A 27,054-nucleotide genomic window follows, 5' to 3' on the forward strand; every position below is an offset into this window, starting at 1 on the left:
ATTGCTTTTTCATATGTGCCTTGACTGGGGGGGCTCCAGCCAAGCCAGTGACCCCTTGCTCAAACCAGCGACCTTTGGACTCAAGCCAGTGACCTTGGGCTTCAAGCCAGTGACCTTTGGATTCAAGCCAGCAACCATGGGATCATGTCTATGATCCCACACTCAAGCCAGCGACCTCAGGGTTTCAAGCCTGGGTCCTCAGCCTCCCAGGTCGACGCTCTATCCACTGCGCAACCACCTGGTCAGGTAATTATTTAAGAAGTATATCAGATGCATGGACTTAGGAGTCAGACAGACCAGGTCAAATCCTGGTATTGCCACTGACTGGCTGAGTGAGGAGAGGGACCTGTGTGTTTTCCATCTGCCCAGTTGGAAGGTTGGGCCAGAATGACCTAGAAGACTAGATTCTGGAGCAGGGTTACCAGAGTTAGCAAATGAAAACACAGGATGCCCAATGAAATCTCGGTGTCAAACACTGCATGTCCATTGAGGATACAGTTCCCCCTCCCCCCACAGGGTCCCTGCTTGGTGCTTTTCCAGGCAGACAGGAGAAACTTGGAGTCTGGTTTCCCCTGCTAGGACCACCCACTTGGGAGCACTCTCCCTCCCTGAGGCTCTTTCCTCCTGAGCAGCATGGCGGCGGGTGAGAACAGCAGTGTACACTGCGAAGACCGTGGGGAGTTAGCACGGGGCCCGTCGCAGTGGGTGTATGACCTTCGGCAAGTCAGTTCACTCAGAGAGACAGAGCTATTCCTTGCCTGGCCTGGGGTGGTGCAGTGGCTAGAACGTTGACCTGGAACGCTGAGGTAGCCATTTTGAAACCCTGGGCTTGCCTGCTCAAGGCACCTGTGACATGCAACAAGCAAGCAATGAACAAATAATGTGAAGCAACTACAAGATGATACTTCTCACCCTGGCCTGTAAAAGCAATAAAATCCTAAAAAAATATACACAACAGAGTGAGACAAAGCTATTCCGTCCAAGTAACTGGTTCCTCTGAGGCAGAAAGATGCCAAAGGTGGTCTTTAGTTTGAATTTTAGATCATAAGACAAAAACAAATGGCACTGTTATCAAGAGAGAGAGGCAGCAACAGGAAAAGCTCAGGGCAGCTCAGGGTACAGTTCACTGTTCAACTCGTGGCAGGAGAGGCTTGGAGAGAGGTAGGGGCTGGACAGCTTCCATGGGACCCTGGATCACAGCTTTGTATTGATTTTAGAGAAAGGAAGGGAGAGAGCCAGAGAGAGAGCCACATCGATTTGTCGTTCCACTTATGTTTACATTTAATGGTTGATTCTTGTATGTGCCCTGACTGGGGATTGAACCTGCAACCTTGGCATGTCAACATGATGCTCTCACCGAGCCATTTGGTTAAGCCTGACTCATACCTATTTTGAATGTGGGTACGGCTTGGGGTCGCCCAGCAAAGATGGGGCGGGTGACACACCAATACCTAAGGTAGGAGCACCCCCCCCCGAAGCTGTTCCACACAACAGGTCACACGACTAACCCACAAACAAATAACTTTAATTTCATTTTTGAGCAGGCCTTGAGGGCGCCTGCCCCAGCCCTGCGCCACGTTTATGATATAACCCATCACAGCTGGATTTAAAAAATACACAAAAAATATATAATATACATTATAAAACCTAGGTTGGGTTTGGAGGTGGCCTGAGCGATAGGCAAACTGTGAGGACCTTCAGGAAGCTCAGGGGCGGGGCGGGTGAGGAAGGGAAGGCACAGTACTTCATATGAAACTCATAAATACCCGGCGGCCGGGGCTGAGGGGCCCGGGTGTCTGGGAGGGGAGGCAGGCGGGGTGAACCTTCCGCCCCAGGGCCAGGTCTGGGGAGCCGCTGCTCCAGGCGGGAGACAGGTGGGCATCACGGGGACAGGCACCCACCAGCAGTTCACCAAACCAGCCTCGGGCAAGAGAAAACACCAAAGCCTCTCACTGCCTCCTGTGCCCTGGCCACAGGCCTGCCCAGCGGCTGGGACGCCATCTTCTACCTGACCCTCAAGTCTACGTCTGAGCCTGGCCTGCTCCCGGAGGCTTCCTCCACCCGAGGCTGCTGGGTGGGGCCGGGGGCGCTTCACAAAGGGCCCGGGCCAGGGCGGCTTCGGGGAGGCGGAGCAGGCGGCCCCCGAGGCCGTGGTGGATTGTGGGCTGACAGGGTGCCCCACCGGTGCCCGATACCCGTTGCCCACCTTCCCGGGCCTGGTCAGACGCAGCTCTGCCGGTGTCAGGGGGCCCCCAAGCCAGCTGGCACCAGCGCCTCAGTGTGGGGCCGGTCCGCTGCAGGGAGGTAGTGTAAACCCGTCTCTGGGGGGACAGGCGGCCCTTGGTGGGAACTCCCACTCTGCCTACCATCTCTGAGACACCGAGCCCACGCCAGAGCCCACGCGGGCCTCGCAGGGTCTGAGGATGGCACACAGCAGGTGCACAGACAGTGCGGGGCCCCTCCCTCTTCTTCTCAAGCCAGCCGCAGCCCCTCGCTCCTTCCTGACCTCGGTCTGCACCAGATCCCCCCGCAGTCCGCCTCACCCGAGCATCACGTTCTGCCGATAGGCTGGCGGCCGCACACACCCAAGCCCACGCGGCCCTCTCATTCACGCAAGGCTGGGAAACTGGGTGGCGGTGGCTCGGCATCCCGGCCAGGCGGCCCCGCCGCTGAGCCGCCCCTCTCCGCCCACAAATAAAGCGCAGAACAGTGGCAGGGAGTGTGTGTGCTGGGGGGAGGTGGAGAGGCCTCCCGGGGCCGGGCCCAGCAGGCAGATGAATCCGCGATCTCGGGCCCACGGGGGTGCCAGGCAGGTGTGTGAAAGGACGCTCGCCCCGCATCCTGCTAGTGGGGGCAGAGGGCACCCTAGTCTTTGACGAGCTTGTAGACGTGGTGCTGGGCCCCGTGCTCGCTGGTGGAGACTTCGAAGACAAAAGCAATGACAAGCAGGGTCTCCTGGGAGTCGCGGCTCGTGACCACCTGGGGGCCGGGCAGGAAGATTCAGGTGGGTAGGCAGCCCACGGCCTCAGGGGATGGGGGCTGAGCAGACCCTGCTCCCCTCTGGGGCTCAGTCTCTGTCTCTGTCTCTGAGCAGTGGGCCTGGCCACCTCCGCTTTGAGGTCCCTGAGCCTGGCGCCCTCCTGGGGCCTCCACAACCCTCACCGCCGCCCCTCACCTGCAGGATGGTGAAGTTTTCCAGGACACTGTTCATCATGTACTTCTCGGGCAGGTGCTTCAGCTTGTGGATGAAGTTGATCATGTACTCACACATGGGCGAGCGGTGGATGCGGTACACGAAGCGCCCGTTCTCTAGCCGGGCGTATTCGGTCTGCGGGGCCGCGGGAAGGCATCACTTCGCCAGCCTGCGCCTGGCACCCCCATGCCGGCCCGCCCACCCACCAGCCTGCCTGCGTCTGGCCCCTCACCCCCCCACCCTCATCCCACCCCCCCATCCCCCAGCCTGCGCCTGCCCGCCCCCACCCTGCCCATCCGTCCCCCAGCCTGCGCCTGGCACCCCCATGCCGGCCCGCCCACCCACCAGCCTGCCTGCGCCTGGCCCCTCACCCCCCCACCCCCATCCCATCCCCCCCACCCCCATCCCATCCTCCCCCATCCCCCAGCCTGCGCCTGCCCGCCCCCACCCTGCCCATCCGTCCCCCAGCCTGCGCCTGAACCCCCGCCCCCTGCTCATCCATCCGCCAGCCTGCGCCTGGCCCCTCACGTCCGCCCACGCCCACTTCAACCCCATCCTGCTCGACCCCCAGCCTGCGCCTGCCCGCCCCCACCCTGCCCATCCCTCCGCCAGCCTGCGCCTGGCCCCCCTCGCCTGCCCACACCTCCCCTCCTCACCCCTCCGCCAGCCTGCTCCTGCCCCCACCCCTGCCCGCCTGCAGCCCCCACTCACCTCCACCTTCTCCACCACCTGCTTGCCGAAGGAGCACACCTTGGTGGAGACACTGATGGTCATACTATCGGCCGAGCTGTACTGGGAGCTGACCCCGTAGAAGGCGCCCGGGCCCTCCTGGATAGTGCTGTTGAGGTCCGCCTGGAGGGGAGGGAGGAGGTGGCATTAGGCGCTGGAGGCCGGAGGGCGGCTTCCCGCCACGCCACCTCCGCGTCCTGCCCAAGCACCCATCTCCAGTGCTGCCCGCCTGCCCCAGAGAGAGAGGTGGTCTGTCCTGTCGTGGCCCAGCTGCACTGCCCGTGGGGGAAGGGCTGTCCGCAGCAGGGAGGGTGGGGCAGCTCACCCAGAACTTGACCAGGAAGAAGGCGTTCGGGGGACCCTTCTCGTAGAGCTCCTTCAGTCCCCCCTTTTTCTCCGGGAACTTGTCGTAGATCTGACGCACGTCGACCGCCTCCAGAGGCGGGTCCGAGAAGGCAGGGTTCGTCTGGCCGATGTGCACAAACAGGTGTTTGCTGTACTGTGGGGAGGGCATAGTACCGGGTCAGGAGGGCACCCAAGTGTGCAGGCCCGGGGGCAGGGCCAGACCTGCCCTGTAGCTGCCCACCCCGTGACCACCGTGCCCACGAACACACTACCGTGTCAGGGTCGCGCTGCACCTCCATGAAGGCGGAATATTCGAGGAGCCGCAGCCGGGAGGAGGCGATGGTGCGGTCTTGCCACACGGGCACAGAGGCAGCAGCTGGGGGTAGTGGGGCCAGGGGCTCGTAACCTGGGTGACAAGAAGGACCCTCATTGCCATGGGTGCTTGCACGTGGTTACATACACAGCTGCCCCCTCAACACACACACGCAGAGCCTTTGTGCAAATTAGAAAATGGGAACCCAGGCTGGACCTTGACTACTCTGCCCGGTGTCCTTGTTCAGTGTACAACCTGCGGGACTGAGTGTGGTGGCCCCAGGGATGAACAGCGTGAATATCTCCTTTGTCACTACTAAGGTGTATTCAAACAGAAAATGTACAAGTCAAGAGGGAAAAATAAAAATTACCCAGAATCCTAACACCTAGAGAGACTGAGGCCCTGTTAAGACTTTGGTGGATTTCCTTATAAGGAATTTTATATCCAGACGGTCTATAAGTGTAATACTGTTAGTGCTGTGTGCTTCTAGCAAAGTTGTGGAAGCAACATTGTAAAAGGTAAGGGGGCTATTCCTGGTCTGTCCCATCCCTATAGAGGCCACCCCTCCCCCTTCCCAGTGTGCATGCGTGTGCACACACACACAGCAGGGCCCCAGGTCTTCTGAGCAGAGGAGCAGGTGCCAAGGGAGGGACAGGTGGTGGCGGCAGTCTCATGGGGCACTTACTGCTGAGCGGCGGCGGCAGGGGCGGCTGGATGGGGTAGGCTGGCTGTGCAAAGGGCTTGATGCTGCAGACGGGAGCACAGCCAGGTTAGAGGGTCACACCCTTCCCTACCTTCCGCCTGGTCTAGTCACTTGGGTTCTCATCTGGGATTTCCCAACAGGGAGCTACCCAGACTTCCTGCAGAGGCCCAGAAAGGCAGGCCCACGAGCTAACTCACTCACAAGCTTTTGTTTTCTTCACATTGTCACTTTTGTAAAAATCCTGCTGCATCTCACAATGGACGTGCGCAATACAGCATTTTTCAACCTCGCCCTAAACCGCTGCTCGTTACACTGAGGGTGTGTCTCTGATGGAAGTCATCTTAGAACTGAAGGAACCAAGTGTACTCGACTACTTGACTCACTGACTGAGAGGTGAATTTGGAGATGAACTGAGTGGAAAGTAATTGAAGGACAGAGGACGAGTGAGGCCATGAATGAACAAACACACGAATGAATAGACACACACATTAGCTCTCTTACTGGCCTTTGCCATCCCTCTGTTTTTGAATGTAAACTTTGCTCAGCTATTGCTGGAACCCAGATGGGAGGGGAAGTCTAGTGGGGCTGCCAGGGAAAAGAAGGGGGTGTGGGAGGGACGTGTCACCATACTCACTCCTGAGAGGGTCCAGGCTGCTGTCCCAGGAGAGGGGGGCTGCTCCAGAACTGGGGGGATGGGACAAGGCCCAGTGGTGAGGCGAGGTCGGTATCCACGACCCTCACCACGGCCAGGCCCTGAAGTGAGTGCCTCCCCCCAGCCCCACCTCCCGGGACCCCTGTACCCGTGAGGAAGTAGAGAAGACAGCCTGGGGCAGAGGGGAAGGTGGGCTGAACTTGTTCTGGAGGACACTGGCCGAGACGATCTGGGCGGAGGACATGGACGCCATGCTCTGGAGGGCCTTGTCCTTGGAGACTTGATCCTAGGGGAAGGACGGGTCCTGTGAAGCCCGGGTCAGGCCAGGGACAGGACAAGGGCTGGCTTCAGGGCCCCCCGCCCAGGCCCTCCGGGCTCAGGGAGCCCAGATCGGGACGACAGCCCCCAGCGCTGCTCTATGGCCTAAGGAGAGCCTCGCCCTTCTCTAGGCCTGTCTCCTAAGTGTGCCTCGCCCTCTAACCACAGTCCACAGTAAGAAATAATTTTGTTGTTATTATTTTTGCAAGAGGGGGTTAGAGACAGACAGACAGAGAGAGACTGATAGACTGGAATGGAGAGAGATGAGAAGCATCAACTCATAGTTGCAGCACCTTAGTTGTTCATTGACTGCTTCTCATATGTGCCTTGACCGAGGCTCCAGCTGAGCCAGTGAACCCTTGCTCAAGGCAGAGACCTTTGGCTCAAGCCAATGACCTTGGTTGGCTTCAAGCCAGTGACCCCGCGCTCAAACTGATGAGCCTGCACTCAAGCCGGATGAGTCTGCGCGCGAACCGGTGACCTCGGGGTTTCAAATCTGGGACCTTGGTGTCCCAGGTTGACGCTCTATCCACTGCGCCACTGCCTGGTCAGGCAAAAATAATTTTTAAAAAGATTTTATTTATTCATTTTTAGAGAGAAAAGAGAGAGAGAAGGGGAGAGGGGCAAGAAGCATCAACTCCCATATGTGCCTTGACCAGTTAAGCCCAGGGTTTTGAACCGGTGACCTCAGCATTACAGGTTGACCTTTTATCTACTGCGCCACCACAGGTCAGGCCAGGCAGAAATAATTTTATTTTATTCTATAACCCAGTATGTACCAGAATAGTTCCCCTTATTTTGTTTCATGCACTGTCATATTTTCTATTCTAGGTCACCAGTGGTTCTCAAAGTATGGTCCCTGGACCAACAGCACCAGCATCACCTGAAAGCTGGTTAGAAATGCAAATCCTCAGGCCCCAGCTCAGATCCACTGACTCAGAAAGGCTAGAGGGTGAGACCCAGAAACCTGTCTTTGTGTGTGTGTGTGTGTGTGTGTGAGAGAGAGAGAGAGAGAGACAGAGAGAGAGACAGAGAGAGGGACAGACAGGAAGGGAAAGAGATGAGAAGCATCAATTCTTTGTTGCAGCACCTTAGTTGTTCATTGATTCCTTTCTCCTATGTGCCCTACCTTGAAGGGGGGCTACAGCAGAGCGAGTGACCCCTTGGTCAAGCCAGCGACCTTGGGCTCAAGCCAGAAACCATTGGGCTCATGCCAGCGACCATAGGGTCATATCTATGATCCCATGATCAAGCCAGCGACCCCACATTCAAGCTGATGAGCCGTGCTCAAGCCAGTGACCTCGGGGCTTCGAACCTGGGTCCTCCGCATACTAGTCCGTCACTCTATCCACTGCACCACCACCTGGTCAGGCAAATGTCTTCACAAGCCTTCCAGGTGATTCTGGTACATGCTAAAGTTTGAGAACCACTATATTTCATTTAACAAAATTCCATTTGCAAACCTATGAAATTGATTTACAATCCATAATCTGAAAAGCTTGTATTATATGCTCTGCCCCAGGCCCCCCTGGAGGAGGGGCGCTGCTACTCACCAGGTTCATGGCCTGTGAAGGAGGGAGAACAGGTTAGAAGAGGCACGAATGAAGGTGACACGGGGTGGGGACGTGTCTTTCCCCCTCCCTCCGCTCAGTGTCCACCTGGCTCTCAGCTTCCAAGGAGCCCAGGGGAGCTCAGAGGTGGCTGTGGACCTCCGCCCCCCTCACTGCCACCCAAAGGGAGTGCTTGCCAGCTGGGGGTGCCCTGGACAGGGTAGGATGACGGAGGCCACCCTGGCACCCCTTCGTCCGTCCACGTCCTCAGGAGCTGTGCTGTGAGCACTGAGAGCGGGGGAGGGGCAGCCTGCCAGCCCGCCAGCCTGCCGGGCAGCGATGGGCAGAGAGGAAGGCGCAGCCTACAAGGGCCCCAGCACGGGCCAGGCCGCGAACCCCAGGATCTGACATCCCCAGGCGCAGAGCAGCCCAGTGTGAGTGTCCAATGCAAGGGACGGCCGTGTCCGCGGCAAGAGCGCTTCCAGCCCATACCCCGAGTCCGTCCCCCCCCTCCCTACCCCAGCCCACCTGCAGTCCCCATGCAAGGAGCAAGCAGCAATGAGGAGGAAGGAAAACAAGGAAAATGGAGAAGGGAAGCAGGGCTTCGCTGGTCTTCCCCTTCCTCACCGCCCCGCTGACTGTCCCCTCGGGCTCCCACCCCGTCTCTGGGGGGGGGGCTGTAGCCTCTGGGCTCCTTGTTGCTGCGTGTGTTTCTGAGACCCCACCCCCACCCCCAACAGTTCCTCAGCCCCCTCCCTGCCCTGACCTGGGGAGTCAAAGAGCAGCAACAGGCCTGGGCAGGGCCCGACCGAGCGGCAAGGGACCCCATACCTTCAGCTTGGACTGAATCTCCCGAGATTTCCGCCTGGCTAGAACCTGCAAGTGGCTAGAGACCTGTAGAGAGACAGAGAGAGAGACAGAGAGAGAGAGAGCAGAGAGTGGAAGGAGAGGCCAGGACAGAGCTTCAGCCAGAGGAGAGGCGAGGCGGGGCCGGAGAGCCGGCCAGGCGGAGGCCCGAGACGTGCGCAGACAGCGGCGGAAGCGCTGTGGGCGAGGGGCCGCGGCGGGGCTGGACGCCCCGGTCAGGCTCCCAACGTACCTTGATGCCGACCTGGTATTCCCGCACCTTCTTCCGAGCTAGAACCTGTATGTGGCTGGACACCTGGGGGCCGCCCCGCGCCCGGCCGGAGAGGAAAACACAAGACAGTGAGGAGGCGCAGCCTGGGGCGGCCGCGGGCAAGGGGCATCCCAGCCCTCGTCTCTGGGGACAGAGGTGAGTGGGGGTGGGGGGGTGGGATGGACTCCGCAGCCCTGACAGTTCTGCTTTCTGCTCAGCCCTGTTTAGAACCAGAGCCTATAGTGGCTTCTCGGGTCGCACGTATTTATAGTGGTATAGGTTGTTTATGGCATGAGAGCTCCCGGCCCAGTGAGTGCGGACACCCACTCCAGGCCCTGCTGGCCAAGCTGTGCGCCCCGCGGTGGACTGCATCTCACTCGGGGAAGAGGACCCACGCGTTTCCCCAGGGTGCTGACTCTCCCTTACTGCGCTTCTCATAGGGAGACATCTCTCTGATTCGCAACACAGGGGCCCGCAATCACCACGATGTTCCTGCAGGCCATTAGCTTGCACATGAGGCCATATTCTGTAAGGAAGCCCCCCACCCCCACCCCGTACCCCTGCCAAAGTCTCCCTGTCACCCCGACAGCTTGCTGGCCTGCAAACCAGGCCGGTCCTACTCCCGCTCTGCTCGGACAGCTGCTAACCCAACACGCCTGCCTTCTGCTCAGACTGACAAGTGGCAGGAAACACCAACACACAGTAGGTGCTCTTAATTACACGTCTTCTCCCAGAAGCTTCCCTTCCCCGGCAAACCCGCGCTAGTCACGGTCCGGAGCTGGGTGCCATGGGCTCGCACAGCGTCTTAGACCCTTGACCTCGTCAAGGGCCTGGCCTCGAGCCTCCGAGGACCGTAAAGGTCGCCGTTTCCCCTGAAACGCAAGGAAGCACACGGCTCCTCTCGGCTGCTTCACGCTTTTATTGTCAGCAATTGCTGCTGGCTTTCTTTGCAAGTTGGCTTTATCCCGCCCACACACAAACACCAGTTCCTTTCTCTCTCTCTCTCTCTCTTTTTTTTTCATTTTAGAGAGGAGAGGGAGAGACAGAGAGAGAGAGAGACAGAGAGGAGAGACAGAGAGAGAGAAGGGGGAGGAGCTGGAAGCATCAACTCCCATATGTGCCTTGACCAGGCAAGCCCAGGGTTTCGAACCGGCGACCTCAGCATTTCCAGGTCAACGCTTTACCCACTGCTCCACCACAGGTCAGGCACCCTTTCTTTTTTTAATGGCAGACTAAACGGTACTATGTATCTGATGCCGAGCAGCCCCCACACTCCGTGGTTAGGACACAGCGGACGCGCAGGAGTCCGACGCAGGTCCAGCCAGGTTACCGCCCACTTCGCGTCTGGACAGTGACCAGCGTTTAAGAGCACACCTCCTATGGTCCTCAGCACTTTCCCCACGCCAGAGCTAAGAAGGCGTTATTAGTATTATTTCCGATTTACAGAGCAGGGAGCCAGAGCACAGAGAGGTTACGCAGCTTATCCAACATCCCACAGCTGCAGGCGAGGTGGAGCTGGGAATCGAACCCAGCTGGCGGGGCTCCAGAGCCCGCCTGCTTCACCGCCGAGCTGTGCTAGCTGGACGCTTCCCGAGCCTTGGCACACAGGACCATCTCCAAATGGCCAACTCTGTGACAGCTGAAAGTCACACAGGACTTAATCCTAATGTCATATTTAGCTGCTGCTCTGGTTGTTTTTTTTAATATGGAGGCTTTGGGCTTGCTACCAATTACTGTAAATATCTGTAAAAAACAAAAACTGAAACTGTATTTTTAAAAAACTAAAGCGACCTAGCTTGTTCGCTGCTTGCTCTTTGAGACACACAGAGGCATCCTCCCAACCATAGGATGGGTCCCCCTTTAAGGAGCTATTAGAAGTCAGACTTCTTTTTCTTTTTTTTTGTATTTTTCTGAAGCTGGAAACGGGGAGAGACAGTCAGACAGACTCCCGCATGCGCCTGACCGGGATCCACCCGGCTCTGCCCACCAGGGGGTGATGCTCTGCCCCTCCGGAGCGTCGCTCTGTTGAGACCAGAGCCACTCTAGCGCCTGGGGCAGCGGCCAAGGAGCCATCCCCAGCGCCTGGGCCATCTTTGCTCCAATGGAGCCTTGGCTGCGGGAGGGGAAGAGAGAGACAGAGAGGAAGGAGGGGGAGGTGGAGAAGCAAATGGGCGCTTCTCCTATGTGCCCTGGCCGGGAATCGAACCCGGGTCCCCCGCACGCCAGGCCGATGCTCCACCGCTGAGCCAACCGGCCAGGGCTAGAAGTCAGACCTCTAAGAAAAAAAAATTAAGTGAGGGGAGGGTCACCCGTGCGAAATGACAAGGCCAGCGGTGTTTAATACTGAGGCGGCCCGCAGCTGGTTGTATTTATAATTATTGCTTTATGCTTTCATTTTGTAATTAAAATAAAGCCTTGCTGAACAGTCAGCCCTCGTGGATGCCTGGTCCAGAGCAGATCTGATGCTGGGCCCAGAAGGAAGGCCGTTCTGCTACCCTCTCTGGACCTCACGTCAAAGTGACCAAAGTGACAGAGCGCAAGGCCCCTCGGCCCCTCCCCGCTCACACGTCTTCCGGCTGCAGCAGGACCCGCTGAGTCGGTGCCTTCCCTCACATCCAGGACGGCTTTCTGGTTCTAACAACAGTACTAATAGACAGTACTAATAACCGCAGCAGCAGAACCTTGTAGAGCAGTGGTCCCCAACCTTTTTTGAGCCACGGACTGGTTTAAGTATTTTTTTTTTTCTCTTTTTCTTTTTTCCACCCTTTCTGAAGCTGGAAACGGGGAGAGACAGTCAGACAGACTCCTGCATGCGCCCGACCGGGATCCACCCGGCACGCCCACCAGGGGAGACGCTCTGCCCACCAGGGGGCGATGCTCTGCCCCTCCGGGGCGTCGCTCTGCACCAACCAGAGCCACTCTAGTGCCTGAGGCAGAGGCCAAGGAGCCATCCTCAGCGCCCGGGTCATCTTTGCTCCAATGGAGCCTTGGCTGCGGGAGGGGAAGCGAGAGACAGAGAGGAAGGAGGGGGTGGGGGTGGAGAAGCAAATGGGCGCTTCTCCTATGTGTCCTGGCCAGGAATCGAACCCGGGTCCCCCGCACGCCAGGCCGACGCTCTACCGCTGAGCCAACCGGCCAGGGCTGGTTTAAGTATTTTTTATTTTATTTTATTTTATTTTATTTTTTTCTTCACAGGGACAGAGAGAGAGAGTCAGAGAGAGGGATAGATAGGGACAGACAGACAGGAACAGAGAGAGATGAGAAGCATCAATCATCAGTTTTTCGTTGCGACACCTTAGTTTATTGATTGCTTTCTCATATGTGCCTTGATCGCGGGCCTTCAGCAGACCGAGTAACCCCTTGCTTGAGCCAGCGACTTTGGGTCTAAGCTGGTGAGCATTTTTTATTTTGCTCAAGCCAGATGAGCCCGCGCTCAAGCTGGTGACCTCGGGGCCTCGAAACTGGGTCCTCGGCATCCCAGTCCAACGCTCTATCCACTGCGCCACTGCCCAATCAGGTCCACGGACCGGTTTAATGTCAGAAAATATTTTCACGGACCGGCCTTTAGGGTGGGACGGATAAATGTATCACGTGACTGAGACAAGCGTCAAGAGTGAGTCTTAGACGGATGTAACAGAGGCAATCTGGTCATTTTTTTTTAATGTGAAAGGAGATCATAACTTTATTCCATAGATTTCTGTATATTTGAATTCTCACATTTATTTACAGATTACATTAATTTTTAAATGCCTTTTGGAGCCCAGTAAAACCATCCTTTCCATCTATCATGTTAATCAAAGCTACTGTGTCAAGCAGTCTGTTCAATAATTTCTAATTTCCCGCTATTTTGCTTGCCCCATTTATTTAGCAACTCAAGATTTTGAGCCTGTACTTTTTTTTTTTTGTATTTCTCTGAAGTTGGAAATGGGGAGGCAGTCAGACAGACTCCCACATGCGCCCGACCGGGATCCACCTGGCACGCCCACCAGGGGCGACACTGTGCCCACCAGGGGGCGTCGCTCTGCTGCGACCAGAGCCACTCCAGCGCCTGGGGCAGAGGCCACAGAGCCATCCTCAGCGCCCGGGCCAACTTTGCTCCAATGGAGCCTTGGCTGCGGGAGGGGAAGAGAAACAGAGAGGAAGGAGAGGGGGAGGGGTGGAGAAGCAGATGGGCGCTTCTCCTGTGTGCCTTGGCCGGGAATCGAACTTGGGACTCCTGCACACCAGGCCGACGCTCTACCACTGAGCCAACTGGCCAGGGCCAATCTGGTCATTTTTTAAAAATAAAACATTGTTCAGACTTAAATATAAATAAAACGGAAATAATGTAAGTTATTTTTTTCTCTGTGGACTGGTACCAAATGGCCCCCGGACCGGTACCAGTCTGAGGCCTGGGGGTTGGGGACCACTGTTGTAGAGTGCTTACTCTGCTCGGAGGGTCTTCCTGGATTTGCTAATCTACTGGCCCAGGAAAAGAGGCTGGAGGAGAAGCGCCCCCCTCTCCGCAGGTAGGGAGCAGGGCTTTGAACCCGGGGTGGGGGGGTGGTTCTGATCTGTCAGTGTTCCCCCTGCCGTCCCAGGCTCCTGGGAACAGGGCCCTTGACCGCCTGGTTCCCAGCTGCATCCACAGTGCTTGGCACAAGGTAGACGCTCAATAAGAAAATGAAAGGCTGTGTGACATGAGCTGGCCAGGAGGGTGTTCATAAATGCCTGTCCCATGCACGCGGAGGGTCTGCGGAGATGGGTGCAGAGGGCCCACCCCACCCAGACCCCAGGCAGGCGGGGAGGGCTGAAGGTCAGAGGCGGCCTCCACTCCTCTGGGTACGCGCCTCGCCTCCAGCCTGCCTGCCACCCCTCCCGGGCGCCCCCCGGGCACCCCACCCAAACCCACTCCCCTCAGCCTTCCCGTCCCCACACCGCCAGCCTCCCTGGACTGCAAGTCGGCTCATCTTTATCTCTCAAGTCGTCGTGTTTCCATGCCCACCACCACTACCCTCTCACCATTGCCACCAGCCGGACCACCACTGACTGCTGGTGATCTAGGTCCCTGCCTCTGCCTGGCCCTAACCTACTGCCCGAGGGCTCCTGGGCCAGCATTCCTGCCACCTGCCACGCCCCGTTCTAGCCCCTTCCAAGGCCCGCAGTGCTTCCTACCCCTCCCTCTACCCGCCACCACAGCCCACGCTGTGGACTGAAGGCTCTTCCCTGCCTGGTGGACTGAACCCTCGGTCCCCTGCCCACCAGCCGAGCGACCCCGAGGAGGTTACTTAACATTCCCATGCCTCAGTTTCCTCATGTGTAAAATGGAGATAATGACTGTACCTATCTCGTAAGGTGGCTGTGAGGACCAAATCAATTAATATCAAGTTCACTCTGTATGGATTCACAATTATTATCTGCGTACCCAACCTCCTCAGCCGGGAGGAACCCCACTCCCTCTTCCCGCCTGGCTAAATTCTGTTTCTACTTAAAAAGCTTCTTGAGTGTCACCTCCGCTGGGCAGCTTCCCAGTGCCCCCTCCCCCTGCGTGGGCTGGGTCAGAGGCTTGTCCCCCAGCCAGCGACAGCGCACACCCCTCTCCCCGGCTGCCTGCTCTGCGCTCACCCGTCCACCCGTCTGGTCCCTGCCCGGTCAGTGGGCCTCTCAGGGCAGGGACCACGCAGCTGCCACAGCTGCCCTGTGGGGCAGATCTGTGGTCACTGAACCAAAGGTCTTGGGCGGGGTGGGGAGGGGGTCAGACAGGACGGGCAGAGCGATGACGCAGCGCGGCGGGGTGTGAAGTCCCACGGAGAGGGCGGGGGCGGCCAGACAGTGGGACAGGTCGGCCCCTTCCTGTGCCGAGAGCGCGTGTGGGCAGAGGGGCCACGGCAGAGTCTCTTTACCTGCTTTCTGGTCCGAGTCTTCCCGGTCCTCAATTTGATGTAGCGTGCGATCAGCTCGTTCCGACCTGGATGGGGGCGAGGGGGGAGAGTGAGGAGCTGGTGGCGGGAGACGGGAAACCATGCTGGGCCCCTCCCCCCCCTCTGCACCACAACCCCCACCCTCAGGGGCACAAGCCGGCAACCGAGGGTGCTGCTGGGAATGTCCCGGGAGTTCCCCCCACAGCCTCAGGACTGGGGGCCGCTCACTGGGGGAGGGGGCTGGTAGGGGCAGTGGAGGAGGAGGAGGAGGTGGGACGATGTCAGGAGGCCAGACAGGTTCCCGCAGACAGACAGGAGCAGGTGTGGCCCAAGGGCGACGGGACAGCTGGGCCCCTCTCTCCCAGCCCCCAGCAGGGCTTCCTTCCTGCAGGGCTTGTCACCAGCTGCAGATCTCTGAGTGTACCTATTCCTGCGTTGAGTGAGGCCTGGCCCAGGCGTAGATGTCGTGGCGACATCGCCGTGTGTGTGTGTGTGTGTGTGTGTGTGTGTGTGAGAGAGAGAGAGAGAGAGAGAGAGAGAGAGAGAAAGAGAGTGTGTGTTCTGGACTGGGTCCTAGCTGTCCCACCATGTCCCAATCATTATGGGAGACCCTGGACAAGTCCTTTTCCTTCGCTGGTAAAACAGGCAGGAGAGAATAGTTCAGGGGGAGTCAACCTTTTTATACCTACCGCCCACTTTTGTATCTCTGTTAGTAGTAACATTTTTTAACCACCCACCAGTTCCACAGTAATGGTGATTTATAAAGTAGGGAAGTCACTTTACTTTATAAAATTTATAAAGCAGAGTTACAGCAAGTTAAAGCATATAATAATAATTACTTACCAAGCACTTTATGTTGAATTTTCACTATGTTTGGCAGAATAAATCTTTATGAAACAACTTACTATAGTTAAATCTATCTTTTTATTTATACTTTGGTTGCTCTGCTACCGCCCACCATGAAAGCTGGAACGCCCCCTAGTGGGCGGTAGGGACCAGGTTGACTACCACTGGGATGGTCTCCAACATGCTTCCTTCACTGATAATCTGTGTCACTGAGCCTGTCACTGTGACCTTGAGCCTGTGCCCCCCGTGTCACTGGATACCAGTGTCTCTCCCGCCCTGTGAGAGAACCCAACTGCCTGTCAGTCAGCCTTGGGTAGAGGAGACCACTCAGCACCATGGACTCTCTGAGTGTCCAGAAGCTGGCCTGTATCCAGGGGACTCGGCCCTGGGAGAGGGGGGCCCGGGACCCATGGCCGAGCCTATGTCAGCATCCCCATGGCGGGGTATACGTCTTACCCCCCCAAATCCTGGTCCCGGAACCTCACAGCTCCCCAGAATGGCCACATTCTCCAAATTCCTCTTTGATGACAGAACCAGCCCCGCTGCTCCTCCCTTCCAGCCTGCCCCTCTCCACCCCTTTCCCTCCACCCCGTCTAAAAATACCCTGTGGGGCTGCCCCGGCCATCTGGGTGGCGGCAGTGGGGGCCTGCCGCCCCCGCCCTGTGGAAGGCACCCGGGAACATCTGTTTGCCCCGGGAGTGGCACTCTGGTGCTAGGGGCGGGAGTGGCAAGTGGGTGGGGCAGGGGACATGGGGCAGCCCCGAGCCTCGGCCCAGCGGCCTCCTTCCGGCCTCCTTCCCGTGCCCGCCATGGTGCTGGACGCCTGGAGGGACAGGCTGAGGGCCTGTCTCACTCAGTCCTAGGCTGTCAGGGAGCGCTGGGGGGAGCTGGCAAAGAGCCAGGCCAAGAAGGGTTGAGTTATCCCAAAAATGCGGTTCTGGGAGAGCCCTCTCAGAGCTGGACAAGAGGGGGACACTCCCTCCTGGACGCAGGTGGTGGGCACGATGGCAAAGGGAGAGGCCAGAGGAGGCGGAGGGACCGGGGAGGGGTCCGAGGAATGAGCGAGTCTCCCCAGCCCCCCCCCCCCCCCGCCACCGACCCGTGTCACCGCGGGGCCTCCCCTCCCACAGGCAGACGTTGGAGGGAACTCTCAAGTGGGAAACCCTGCCTGCTCAGTGCGGGGACTCCCGCCCCAGGCCTCACCCCTCGGGCTCCCCCACACCCTCCCAGGGCCAAGGACCTTCTCTCAGGCCTAGCCCGGAGCACCCTGGGATGACCCAGTTTCCTGGGCCCACTGAGTCACCCCGAAACCTCCAGGCCAGCAGTGGGGAGGAGAGGAAGAGCAGATGGGGGTGTCGAGGTGTGGGCCCAGCTCTGGTGGAGGGGGCCGGCCTGGCTTGTTTGTGAGGAGGATCCAGACACACAGGCTTGCGCGCCCAGACTCGCCCCATGGCGGGCTGGCAGCCTCGGGACTTGGCCAAACCGGTTGGGTGAGGGGGCAGAGAGCAGGAGGAGGGGCCAGGAGGGCCCAGCTGGCTGGCTGCCTCCCCAGGACCCGGTCCCGTCTGCCCTGTCCCTGCGCCTCCCCACACGCACGCACCGTACATCTTGCCCTCGTCCGACAGGATGATCTTGCGGCGGCCACAGGGCGGGTAGATGGCCAGGGCCTCCTGGAAGCTCTGCTCGATGTCCGGGCTCCACACCCCCTCGGCGTCGTTGTCCAGCCCCTTGTCCAAGCCCTCGGGCCCGTCCTCCCGGGCCTCCCCGGGGCTGCTGCTGGCATTCCAGCTGTTGGACGCTATTGTGCTGGTTGCCCTGGGCTCTGGGCCTGAGCCCACTGGGGAGCCTGAGCCTGGGGAGCAGACACAGAGAGGTGAGGACCAGGGCCGTGCCCTTCCCCAGGTGCTGGGGCGAGGTGCAGGGCCGGCCCCTTCCCCAGGGCCAGGTGCTGGGGTGAGGACCAGGGCCGTCCCTTCCCCAGGACCAGGTGCTGGGGTGAGGACCAGGGCCGTCCCTTCCCCAGGCCAGGTGCTGGGGTTAGGTGCAGGCCACCGGAGCTTATGCTTATTCGGGGCTGCGTGGCCTTGGGGAGGGGGCGAGTGCCTTCACCTGTTTGCACCCCGGTCCTGTAGAAGGAGGAGAGGGTCCCCTGAGGTTCGGAGGGTAAAATGGAATGAGCTCACAGCAAGCACAAGTGCATGTCTGGCTCGTAACTCCACTCATGACAACACTGGGGGGGACCAGTAACAACACTACTGCCTTTTGTCGACCCAGCGCTGCTGTGGGGGTCAGAGCACCTTCTCATTCATTCAGTGCTCAGGGGCAAGGCAGGGAGGGCACGGGAGTCATGCCCACTACTCAGGTGAGAAAAATCGAGGCTCACAAGGTCACACAGCTGTCAAAGGCAGCATGGCATCCAAGGGGAAGGGGGTCACAGGGGGGCCCGGTGTGTCTGCAGCTCTCAGAGGGGCTCCCAGCCGTGGGATCCCCATCACACACCCACCCCACCCCCGCAACCACACTCCTCTGTCCACCCCCAGCACCAGCCCCCCAGCCGTAGGATCCCCATCACACACCCACCCCACCCCCGCAACCACACTCCTCTGTCCACCCCCAGCACCAGCCCCCAGCCGTGGGATCCCCATCACACACACACCCCATCCCCGCAACCACACTCCTCTGTCCACCCCCAGCACCAGCCCCCAGCCGTGGGATCCCCATCACACACACACCGCACCCCCGCAACCACACTCCTCTGTCCACCCCCAGCACCAGCGCCCCAGTCGTGGGATCCCCATCACACACCCACCCCACCCCTGCAACCACACCCCTCTGTCCACCCCACCCCACCCCCGGCACCAGCCCAGCTGTGCTGAGGACCTGCTGTGGGCTGAGGGTCCCAGGCCCAGGAAGGGTGAGGTTTTGCCCTCTCCAGGAGGTAACACTGGAGAGCCCTGCCAGGGAAGCGGGGCGTGGGGCAGGAAGTGCCTCGGGACTGGCAGCAGAGAGACATCGGCTGGCAAAGCAGCCACTGAGAAGGTGCCCGGCCAACAGCCTTGCTCAACCCGGCCGGCTCCTCCATCCCACTTCCTGTTCTTGCACCTCTGGGCCGACAGCGGCCGGCCCGTAAACCACCCGCATGCCCGCCCCTGCCTTGGCCCACATCGCGGGCAGGCCAGGGATCTGCGAACTCGGGGCTCCCTGCAAACGCCGGGCTGGGTTATTCATTCAGAGCACACCGGCCAGTGCCCTCAGCACAGGCGGCCCCTCAACCCTCCTGTCCCCCATCGACTTCGGAATCCGCGTGCCCCGCGTATACCAGGGTCCTGGGCGCCCCAGAGCCCCAGACGGCTAGATCCTGGGACTTCCTCCGGGCTGCAGGGTGACCAGGGGCAGGGGTAGGAAGGTGGGGATGCCCTCAGAAACTGGAAAAGGAAATTCTCCCCCCCCAGACATGAATTCCAAGTCCTGCCGAATGGGTGGAGGTTCTCTCCCTGTAGGGCTCCCTGTTTGCTTAGGAAAGCTGGAAGGGGCCGGCTCGTGGCATGGATGGGAAGGGCCCGGGGGCCTGAAGGCAGGGGGATGTGCCATTTAGACTTAATGACACTGCTAACGACAGCACCTGCCAAAGGCAGGCCCGTTCTGGGATGTTACACACACCGACTCAGTTCATTCTCATGATAAGCTTTAGGGCAGACACTAGTATTATTCCTACTTTACCTGTGAGGAAACCCATGATCAGAGAGAGGTTAAGCAACTTGCTCAAGAACACACAGCTTGTAAGTAAGCGCCAGAGCGGAGTTCTGAACCCAGGCAGTCTGGCTTCCATCTCCTAACCAAGGAGATGGGGCTAAGACACTCCACCATCTGAAGTGAGAAAGGAAGGCCAGCTGTCATGGCACCCGACCTGAGTCTCCCCACTGGGTCCAGACCAGGGCCCCGCCCAGTGTGAGTGGCTGGAGCAACCTCAAGTGTTACTCCCAACACCACGGCAGCCCTTTCGGTGGTCTCTTGGTGAGACCACCAAGACCACCAGGAACATCTCCTCGGGCAGAGGGCAGCCAGGCAGAGAGGGAGCCATGCCCCAGACCGGTCAGTGGCCACACACCTCCACTCCCCCTGCCTCTCACCCCAGGGAGCTGTCTGGCCATCACCTGTCCTCCTCAACCTCCGAGGCCAAGTCCTTGGAATAAAAACGTGAGGGTACAGGGACTCCTATACTGGAGAAACTGGGATACAGGGCCTCCCCCCAAGTCTGACACTGTCACAAGCTCTCAGGGGGGAGGCAGCAGAGGGGCTACAGTGAGCTCAGACCCCTCCCCCACGTTCCCCCCAATCCTTCCCAGCGGCCTCCCTCAGGGCAGTGGAGGCCCAGAGCATCAGGGGGCCCTGGCGGCCGACTTGTCAAAGCAACTTTCCTGCCTCCCCCAAGTCTCTGTCCCCTCCCCTCATCCAGGCGGTGGCCCCCCTTCTCGGGGTGATGTCAGCCCCGCCCCGCCCCCCGCAGGAGCACTGTGGCCAAATATGGCGAACACAGCGGAGCTTGGGAGCTGGGACAGACTTGGGGGGGTGGGGCGGCCCCTGGCCGGGACTGCTGGCAGCTGGTGAGGGGGAGGGGAACCCAGGGGGTGGCTGCAAGGACAGTCAAGGAGAGAAGAAGGACCACCTTCCGGCCCCTTCCACCCGCTTAGCGACACATACAAGACTCACTTTCTAGGAACACTCGTGTGGGCAGAGGCACCAACACAGGGGCGCACAGGTGACCCCCATGCCACACAGCCGTGCACAGAGCACATGTGCCCACGTGACACCCAGAGGAATCTATGTGTCCCCCAGGCCGAGGCAAACCCACGGGCAAAGGTGGGCAAGCAGCTGTACCCGGCTGGGGACTGACTGGGGTCTGGGTCCTACCGCACGCTGGGGCGGGGGGGGGGCAGCGTGAGGATCCGGCCTGCTGCTCGGGCTTCCCAGACTCACTGCTGAGGGAGGCACCGTCCTCCTCCCCTCAGACCCCCCAAACACCGGGTCTCAGCCCAGGGGTGTGAGGGGGGGCTGGGGCTCCCCCAGACAGACAGCTGCAGGGCTGGACACTCAGGCGTGGGGGAGGGGGAGGGGAGGGGGAGGGGAGGCCTCTCGGGCCCCTGCCTGGGGTGAGGGCAGGGCCCGGGCATGGCAGTCCTGGCCCAGGGCAGGGTCTCACTCCCCGTACAGAGAGGGGCTGGGAGGGCGGCAGGTTCCTCAGCCCACCCCACTCCAGCCCCCCAGCCCCTGCTGAGGCTAGTCCAGGACTAGAACCTCTGCCTTGCTGGGCTTTGCCCCTAACAGGGGACAGAGGGAAAGAGAACCAAGTGAGCCAGACTGGAGAGGAAGGGGGGACAGGGCGGGGCAGAGAGGAGAGGGGTGCGGGGCAGAGAGGGGAGAGCTCAGTGCCCTCAGATCCAGTCAAGTAGGGGGGCAGCGGGGGTGGGGAGCGAGGACAATGACAGAAGGACCCCGGGGCCACATCATGACCAGGAGAGCCCTGCTCCTGTCCCGTCTGCCCCTCCCCTCTTCACAGGTGACCTCCCTCAGCAGAGGCCCTGGTATGACACGAGGCTGTGGACCTCCTGTGGCCTCATCTACCTCTGCCCCCTGTCTGACCAGCGGGCCCTCTGGGGCCTGAGTGCACAGGCTCAGGAGCCCTGGGGAAGAGAAGGGGCCCCAGCTGCCCACTCCCCACCCCAGGGCCAGGCCTGCTGCCATGACCGGCTGGACAGCTCCAGGGCTGGAGGCCGGAGGCTGGAACTGGGGCGGCAGCAGAGGCCCCTGCAGCCTCCAGACCACTCTCCCCTCCAAGGTTAGGGGACAGTCCTGAAGCTTGGGCCCCCCAGAGCCAATGCCCTGGTGGGTGGGGAATGCGGACAAGACGAGTCCAGGCAGGGTCCCCCCACTCTCATCCCTCCCCCTCACCAGACCCACTGGAAGGACAAACTGAAGCTGGTGGCCCGACCAGGTCCAGTAGCCAGCAGCCGTCCCCTCCTGCAGGGACCCCAGTGAAATCAGCAGTTCCGTTCGACTCCCACCCCAAACTTGGGCTGGGCTGGCCAGCCAGGGGATTGAGGAGGGGGGGAGTTGATGAAGGCTAAGGGAGGCCTTACCCCCCCATCCCCCCACCCACCCCCACAGCAAGCCAGCTGTTCTCCAGCTGCCAGAGGCTCCCACCCTAGAAGTGGCCCTGCTCTGGTGGGAACCCGACAGTGGGGGGTGGGGGGGTGGGGATGGTGTCTGCCTCCCCCAGCTCCGATCCAAGGACCCCTGAGGGACCCTGCCAAGCGGCCACACCCTGCCAGGCTGGGGAGGGAGTACCCTCCTCCCTGGAGCAGGATTGGGGTTTTTACAGGAGGAAGCAATTTGCAGAGCCAACTAAAAGGGAGGTGGGGGGGGGCGGGGAGACAGCTCCTTCCCTCCCTGCTCATTAATGTGCTTCCAATTTGGGAATCAAGACACTGTGCACCCCCCCCCCAACTACCCAGGGCACAGGCTTCTCAGGGACAGGGGAGCCCATCAGGCTCCCTTCCTCAAAGCTGGTCCTCACTGCCAGTGCCTTCCCCCACTGCAGTACAGGGGGAGGTCGCCACTCAGAGCCCTCCGACCACCTGCAGGGAGAAGGGACCCGTTCCCAGACCTCCCTGCACCCCCACGCTGAGCTTCTGTCCTGTCTCCTCGTCTTGTCCCACTCCCGTGACAACCGGGTATCCAAGTTTGGGGGGAACGGAGATACAGCTGGTGGGTATCTGGGGAGACTAAGTCCCAGGTTCTCAGGTCACATGCCAGTGCCCCCCCCAGCTTGCCTGCACCCGGGCCCCTTGCCCTCCGAGTCACCCACTAGCTGCCACCAGTCAGTCCGTCCGTCCCCCGGCTGTGAGTCACAATGTCATCTATAAACACACAGGTTTCTCTCACTCAGTCCTCTTTACCCTGCCCTGCTCGCCCACTGTTACCCGCAGCTCTCTCCTGGCTTTTTTCTTTTATTGTGATAAAAAATATATAAAATAGAATGGATGATTTTAACCATTTTCTGTGCACCATTCCGTGGCATGGAGTACATCCCTTCCTGTTTTTAACAGCTGTCTATCTGATGGTCCTCCACATAGACGCCACAGGCATCGGGACCACAGGCCCCCGAGTTCGTCACACACGGTCTCCCACGCCGTGTCTGGTACAGCCCTGAAGGACGTCGCCCACACTGTCCCACAGTCCCAGGCAATCCCAGAGAGTGACCACCCACAGAGCCGGTCTCAGGCACACCCCAGTCCCTCAGCATGCTCAGTTTCACCTCCACACCTTACTGCACGCAGTGTATCACAGCAGCGTCTGAGCTCGCTTCCACGGCATGGGGTACAGCCCACCATGTCCCAGAGCTTACATACACATACATACACACACACACACACACACGCACACACCATCAGACTTTATATAAATGTGGGCCCATCTCCTACGCTGTTTGCACACACATAGCATCATAAGTGGTCACGCTACAGTGTCGTATGTCACACGTTACTCATTCCACTCCTGACACACACAGCAACATACAATCGCTGTGCCCCTCACACACACACAGCATCAGGATCCCAGCCAGCATCAAACACGGGTGCGCACTGACCATCAAGCGGACAGCAGCCTTCACAAACACCCCGTGTGATTGGCCACTCACAGTTGCACCCCGAGAACATCTTCCACACAGCATCTCTTCGGCACACGCAGTATCAGTCACACACAGAGAACGCCAGTTTCTCTCACTCACAGGCAGGTTACAAAATCACCGACAACATCCCATACAGGTTCTCTGTGTGTCCGTCCAGCCTCACGCGCAGCCGCACACAAGCAAACTGGTTTTACCTGGTTCTCCCACGCGGGCACCCACCCGCCCAGGAGGTCCCCTCCGTCTCTCTCACACACAGCCAGCGTCACTCACTTCCACTCCCGCTTCCCTCCATCACTTCCTGTCCTCTCGGGCCTGACAGAGAGCACAGGAAGCAATCAGCACTCTAGGAAACCTCAAGGGCTGGGACTTCGGGGACCTGCAGTGACAGGAGTTTCTGGCCCCTGCCTACAGTCTCCTGTGGGACCCTGAGGGGACAAGTGGACCCGGTGTCCCCTCCATGGGGGCAACACCTCTCCTGCGGACGAGCCTAGGCTGGAAGGACACCAGGAGGGAGGGAAAGGCAGGGCAGGGCCACAGGGACAGAGTCGAGGTGATCTGCTGACCTCTGCTCCAGCTCTGACCAGACATGCTCCTGCCGTGGCCCCAGGGCTTCCCCAGAGGTCCACGGGGACTCAAGGCCACCCGTGGGACCTCACAGCTTCTGCAGCCTCCGTGTGGGAAGAAGACAGTGTGACCTCCGGGCCACCTCCGCAGAAAGCTGCAGTCGGTAGAGCCACATGACCCCCCCAGCCCCTTGGGGCCTGGCAATACCAGCACCCCTTCCCCACCCTCCTCACTGGGAAACACGAACTTCTCTCCCCAGTTCCTCCTGAGCGAGGGCGTGGGCAGGAGGACTGACAGCTCCTACACCCTTCCAGCTGAACACTGAGCCCCTAGAGGGGTCGGGGAGTCAAGCAGAGGGGCCCGCTATCCAAGTGGCCTCTGAATACCAAGCGTCCCTCCCAGCGTGCCAGGTTCCATCGCTACTTCAGAGCGCAAGCCCCCCAACTCCGCCTGGCCATCCTGGCCCTCGCGGCTGCTGCCCTCAACTTTTTCAGCCACGCTCATGTGGTTTAGCTACTCCTCCGCGACCTTCTTCCTCAGCCCACGGGATCACCACTCACCTCTCCAGGGCCCGCCAGGGTCAGCTTTCATGATGGGAGGGACAGAAGGCTGACTGACCAGGAGACAGACTCCAGGAGGGGCTCAGAGAAAAGGGACCTGAGAAGTCATTTATTCCAAACAGGGAAACTGAGGCTGAAAGAGGCCCACCAAGATGACAGTTGATGCCCAGCTGGGACCAGATATCTAACTTCTTGACCTCTTCCATTGAGATGTTTCCTTCTAGTTTTTAATATTTCTTCAACTGACAGAATGTACCAGGTACACTCTGAGGGTGAGGGCAGGAGCAGGGCCCAGGGCAGGCAGGCAGGCAGGCAGACAGACAGACACACACACACACGACAGACAGACAAACACACAGAGCGCGGTCCTGCCAATCACCGACCATCCTACTCAGTCATTCCCCAGCCCAAATGCACTAATTAACATTAATCACTGTTTTCTCCCTAAAGGGCTAGGGAAAGGCCCAACAGGTCGGACTCCCATTGGCTCCCAACCTCTCTCTGAGGAGGGGGCATCAGGGCCCACAAGGTCACCCTCACCAGAGCCCTATTTCCTAGGAGATACATCTGTCCATCCCCTGCCCACAGAGTGAGCTGGGGTCCAGCGGCCCACAGGTACATGTCCCGGGGTGACACTTTTCAAAAAGGAACTACAAAAAGCTGGACGGCAGGAGAACATAGTTCTCTCAAACCTGCAGCTTTGGGGGACTTCGGATTTCCCTCCGTGACCAGGCCGCCCCGGCATTCGGGTCAAGGAGGTGTCTCCTCTGGGTGGATGGTGTGTATGTAGAACCAGGCCCCAGAAGACAGGACACAGCGCTGCCATGGGCACCAGCCCCTCAGGGCCGTGTCCAGCCCCCACCCCTATCCCCTGATCTCCCGAGCTGCAAGTCCAGGCCTGACCTGGCTCTGCCTCTACCTGGAGGGAAGACACAGAGGGAGGTGCCCCCTGAGAAGCCCTCCCCGCAGGGCCTCATTCTCACTTGTCCAGCAAGAATCTTTCTGCCCTGGACTGGGCCCCTCTCCTAGAAAGGGGACAGAGTGGGGTCTCAGTGACAGGGTCTGGCTAGGCTGGAAACCAGATGCAGACAGGCACTGCGGGCCTTCCCTCCCAAGGCAGGAATAAAGGGCAGGACAGACAATGGTGGTGGTAGTGGGGGCGGTGGTCAGGACAAGCCTCCTTCAAACTTCAAGTCTAAACAAGGGCTCCGGGGAAGTGTGGTGAAGAGAAGGCCCCAAATCCAGCCGCCTTTGGAGCGCGGCTCGCTGCGCTCGGGGCACAAACTCCGAACCTCCACCCCGACACGGGCAGCAGGACTGGAGGGACCTTAAGCCCCTGCGTCTCAGGGGGCACACGCCCAGGGAGCGCCGCTTTGCTCCCAGACACCCGCCACGATCCAGCGCCGCCGCGGGCACCGCGCGCAGGAGCCGGCCTGGGCGCCGGGAGGCCGGGCCCGCGGCCTGCGTGAAGCCGGGGCCGGGCAGGCTCCGGAGAGCGCGAGCCTGGAGTCCAAAGGGCGGCGGGGCCCGGGGCTCGGTGCCCTGGGTACCAGCGCCTCCGTGGCAAGACCCCCAAACCATGTGGCCCCCGGACCCCTGTCTTGACACCCCAAAGGCGGACTTTGGGACAGCCGACGGCACCGGGGACAATCTCCCGGCTTCCCTACCTCCCCCGACCGACTCGTCCGGGTCGCGGCGGGGTGGTAGGGTGGGCGGGGCTTCCCGGAGAGCTCCCCCCTCCTTCCCTCTAAACTTCCCGGCACCCAAATCCGGGGCTCCGGCTCGGGATGGACAATAGTTCGGGGATCCAGCCTCCCGCGAGTACCCCCTATTCCTCGCTTCACAACCGAGCCACCAAACCACGTCTCCCAGCAGGGCCTCCTCCCGGCTTACCTGGTCCGAGCTCGCGGGGGCGCTCCGGCCGGGCCGCTCCGCCGGGCCCGAGGGAGCGGAGAGGGGGGCCGGGGAAGGGGGGTCGTGGGGAGGGGGCTGGCCGGAATGTGCGGAATGAGCCAGGCAGGAGCGGGAGGCGCCGGGCGCGGAGGAGGGAGCGAGCGGGACGGAAAGTTTGTGTTGAGGAGCCCGGCGGGGGGTGGGGGCTGCGGGAAGGAGGGGGCGGGGCGCGCAGGGGGCGGGCACCGGCCTGCGGGGCGGGGCCACGCGGGCCCGCCCCCCGGCGCTCGCGCTGCGCACCCCGCGGCTTCGCTCCCCGCGGCCGCGGCCGGCCGGCCTGCCTGCGCCCGGGTGCCCCGTTCCTCGCCCGCGGGCGCGGTGCTTCCAACCTCCCCTTGCGCCCCGAGCCGAAGCCCAGTAGCCCACCGGAATCTGCAGCTCGGGCCTGAGCGGGGCCGAGGGCGGAGCTCCCGCCTCGGGAACCGACTCCCGTCGATGTCGAGGCCCGGGTGCCGCGTCACGAAGCGCCCGGAGCGCACGGGCCTCGGGGCTCCCGACCCCACAGCCCAGTCCGGAGCGGCCGAGGAGGAGCTCCCTTTCCCGCCCGAGAGCCCGCCCCCCACTCCGGGGCCCCGGACCTGGCCCCGCCCTGGCGGCTGCGCCCGCCCTGTCCGGACCCGGTTT

At 60.3% G+C, this 27,054-nt stretch overlaps 1 protein-coding gene across 7 annotated transcripts; it reads right to left on the reverse strand.

Moving 5' to 3' along the window:
* Nucleotides 1–1,504: 1,504 nt before the first annotated feature.
* TEAD3 (TEA domain transcription factor 3) lies at nt 1,505–26,928 on the reverse strand. Of its 7 annotated transcripts, none has more exons than XM_066234008.1 (13): nt 26,797–26,928; nt 17,272–17,518; nt 14,803–14,867; nt 8,903–8,965; nt 8,635–8,697; nt 6,084–6,221; nt 5,918–5,967; nt 5,266–5,327; nt 4,540–4,673; nt 4,248–4,421; nt 3,905–4,045; nt 3,176–3,328; nt 1,505–2,979 (listed from the first exon to the last, which is right to left on the reverse strand). In XM_066234008.1, exons 2-13 carry the CDS (start codon nt 17,447–17,449, stop codon nt 2,866–2,868), a joined length of 1,335 nt encoding a protein of 444 aa, XP_066090105.1. In that variant the 5' UTR covers nt 17,450–17,518; nt 26,797–26,928; the 3' UTR covers nt 1,505–2,865. The 7 variants fall into 7 exon arrangements, with proteins under 7 accessions (XP_066090105.1, XP_066090290.1, XP_066090075.1 ...); XM_066234193.1 differs by lacking the exons at nt 8,635–8,697; nt 26,797–26,928 and adding exons at nt 7,807–7,818; nt 26,371–26,462; XM_066233978.1 differs by lacking the exon at nt 26,797–26,928 and adding an exon at nt 26,371–26,462.
* Between the last annotated feature and the right edge of the window lie 126 nt (nt 26,929–27,054).

Source organism: Saccopteryx bilineata, chromosome 1 (assembly GCF_036850765.1).
Source record: "Saccopteryx bilineata isolate mSacBil1 chromosome 1, mSacBil1_pri_phased_curated, whole genome shotgun sequence".
Taxonomy (NCBI): domain Eukaryota; kingdom Metazoa; phylum Chordata; class Mammalia; order Chiroptera; family Emballonuridae; genus Saccopteryx; species Saccopteryx bilineata.

Bases quoted from the DNA above. Each gene is read 5' to 3' on its own strand.
- TEAD3 (XM_066234008.1), bottom strand. From the start codon at position 17,449: ATGCCAGCAGCAGCCCCGGGGAGGCCCGGGAGGACGGGCCCGAGGGCT. The intron at 8,698-8,902 runs GTACGTTGGGAG...GTCTCTCTACAG, and splicing joins AATACCAGGTCGGCATCAAG to GTCTCTAGCCACTTGCAGGT. The intron at 5,968-6,083 runs GTACAGGGGTCC...CCATCCCCCCAG, and splicing joins TCTTCTCTACTTCCTCACGG to TTCTGGAGCAGCCCCCCTCT.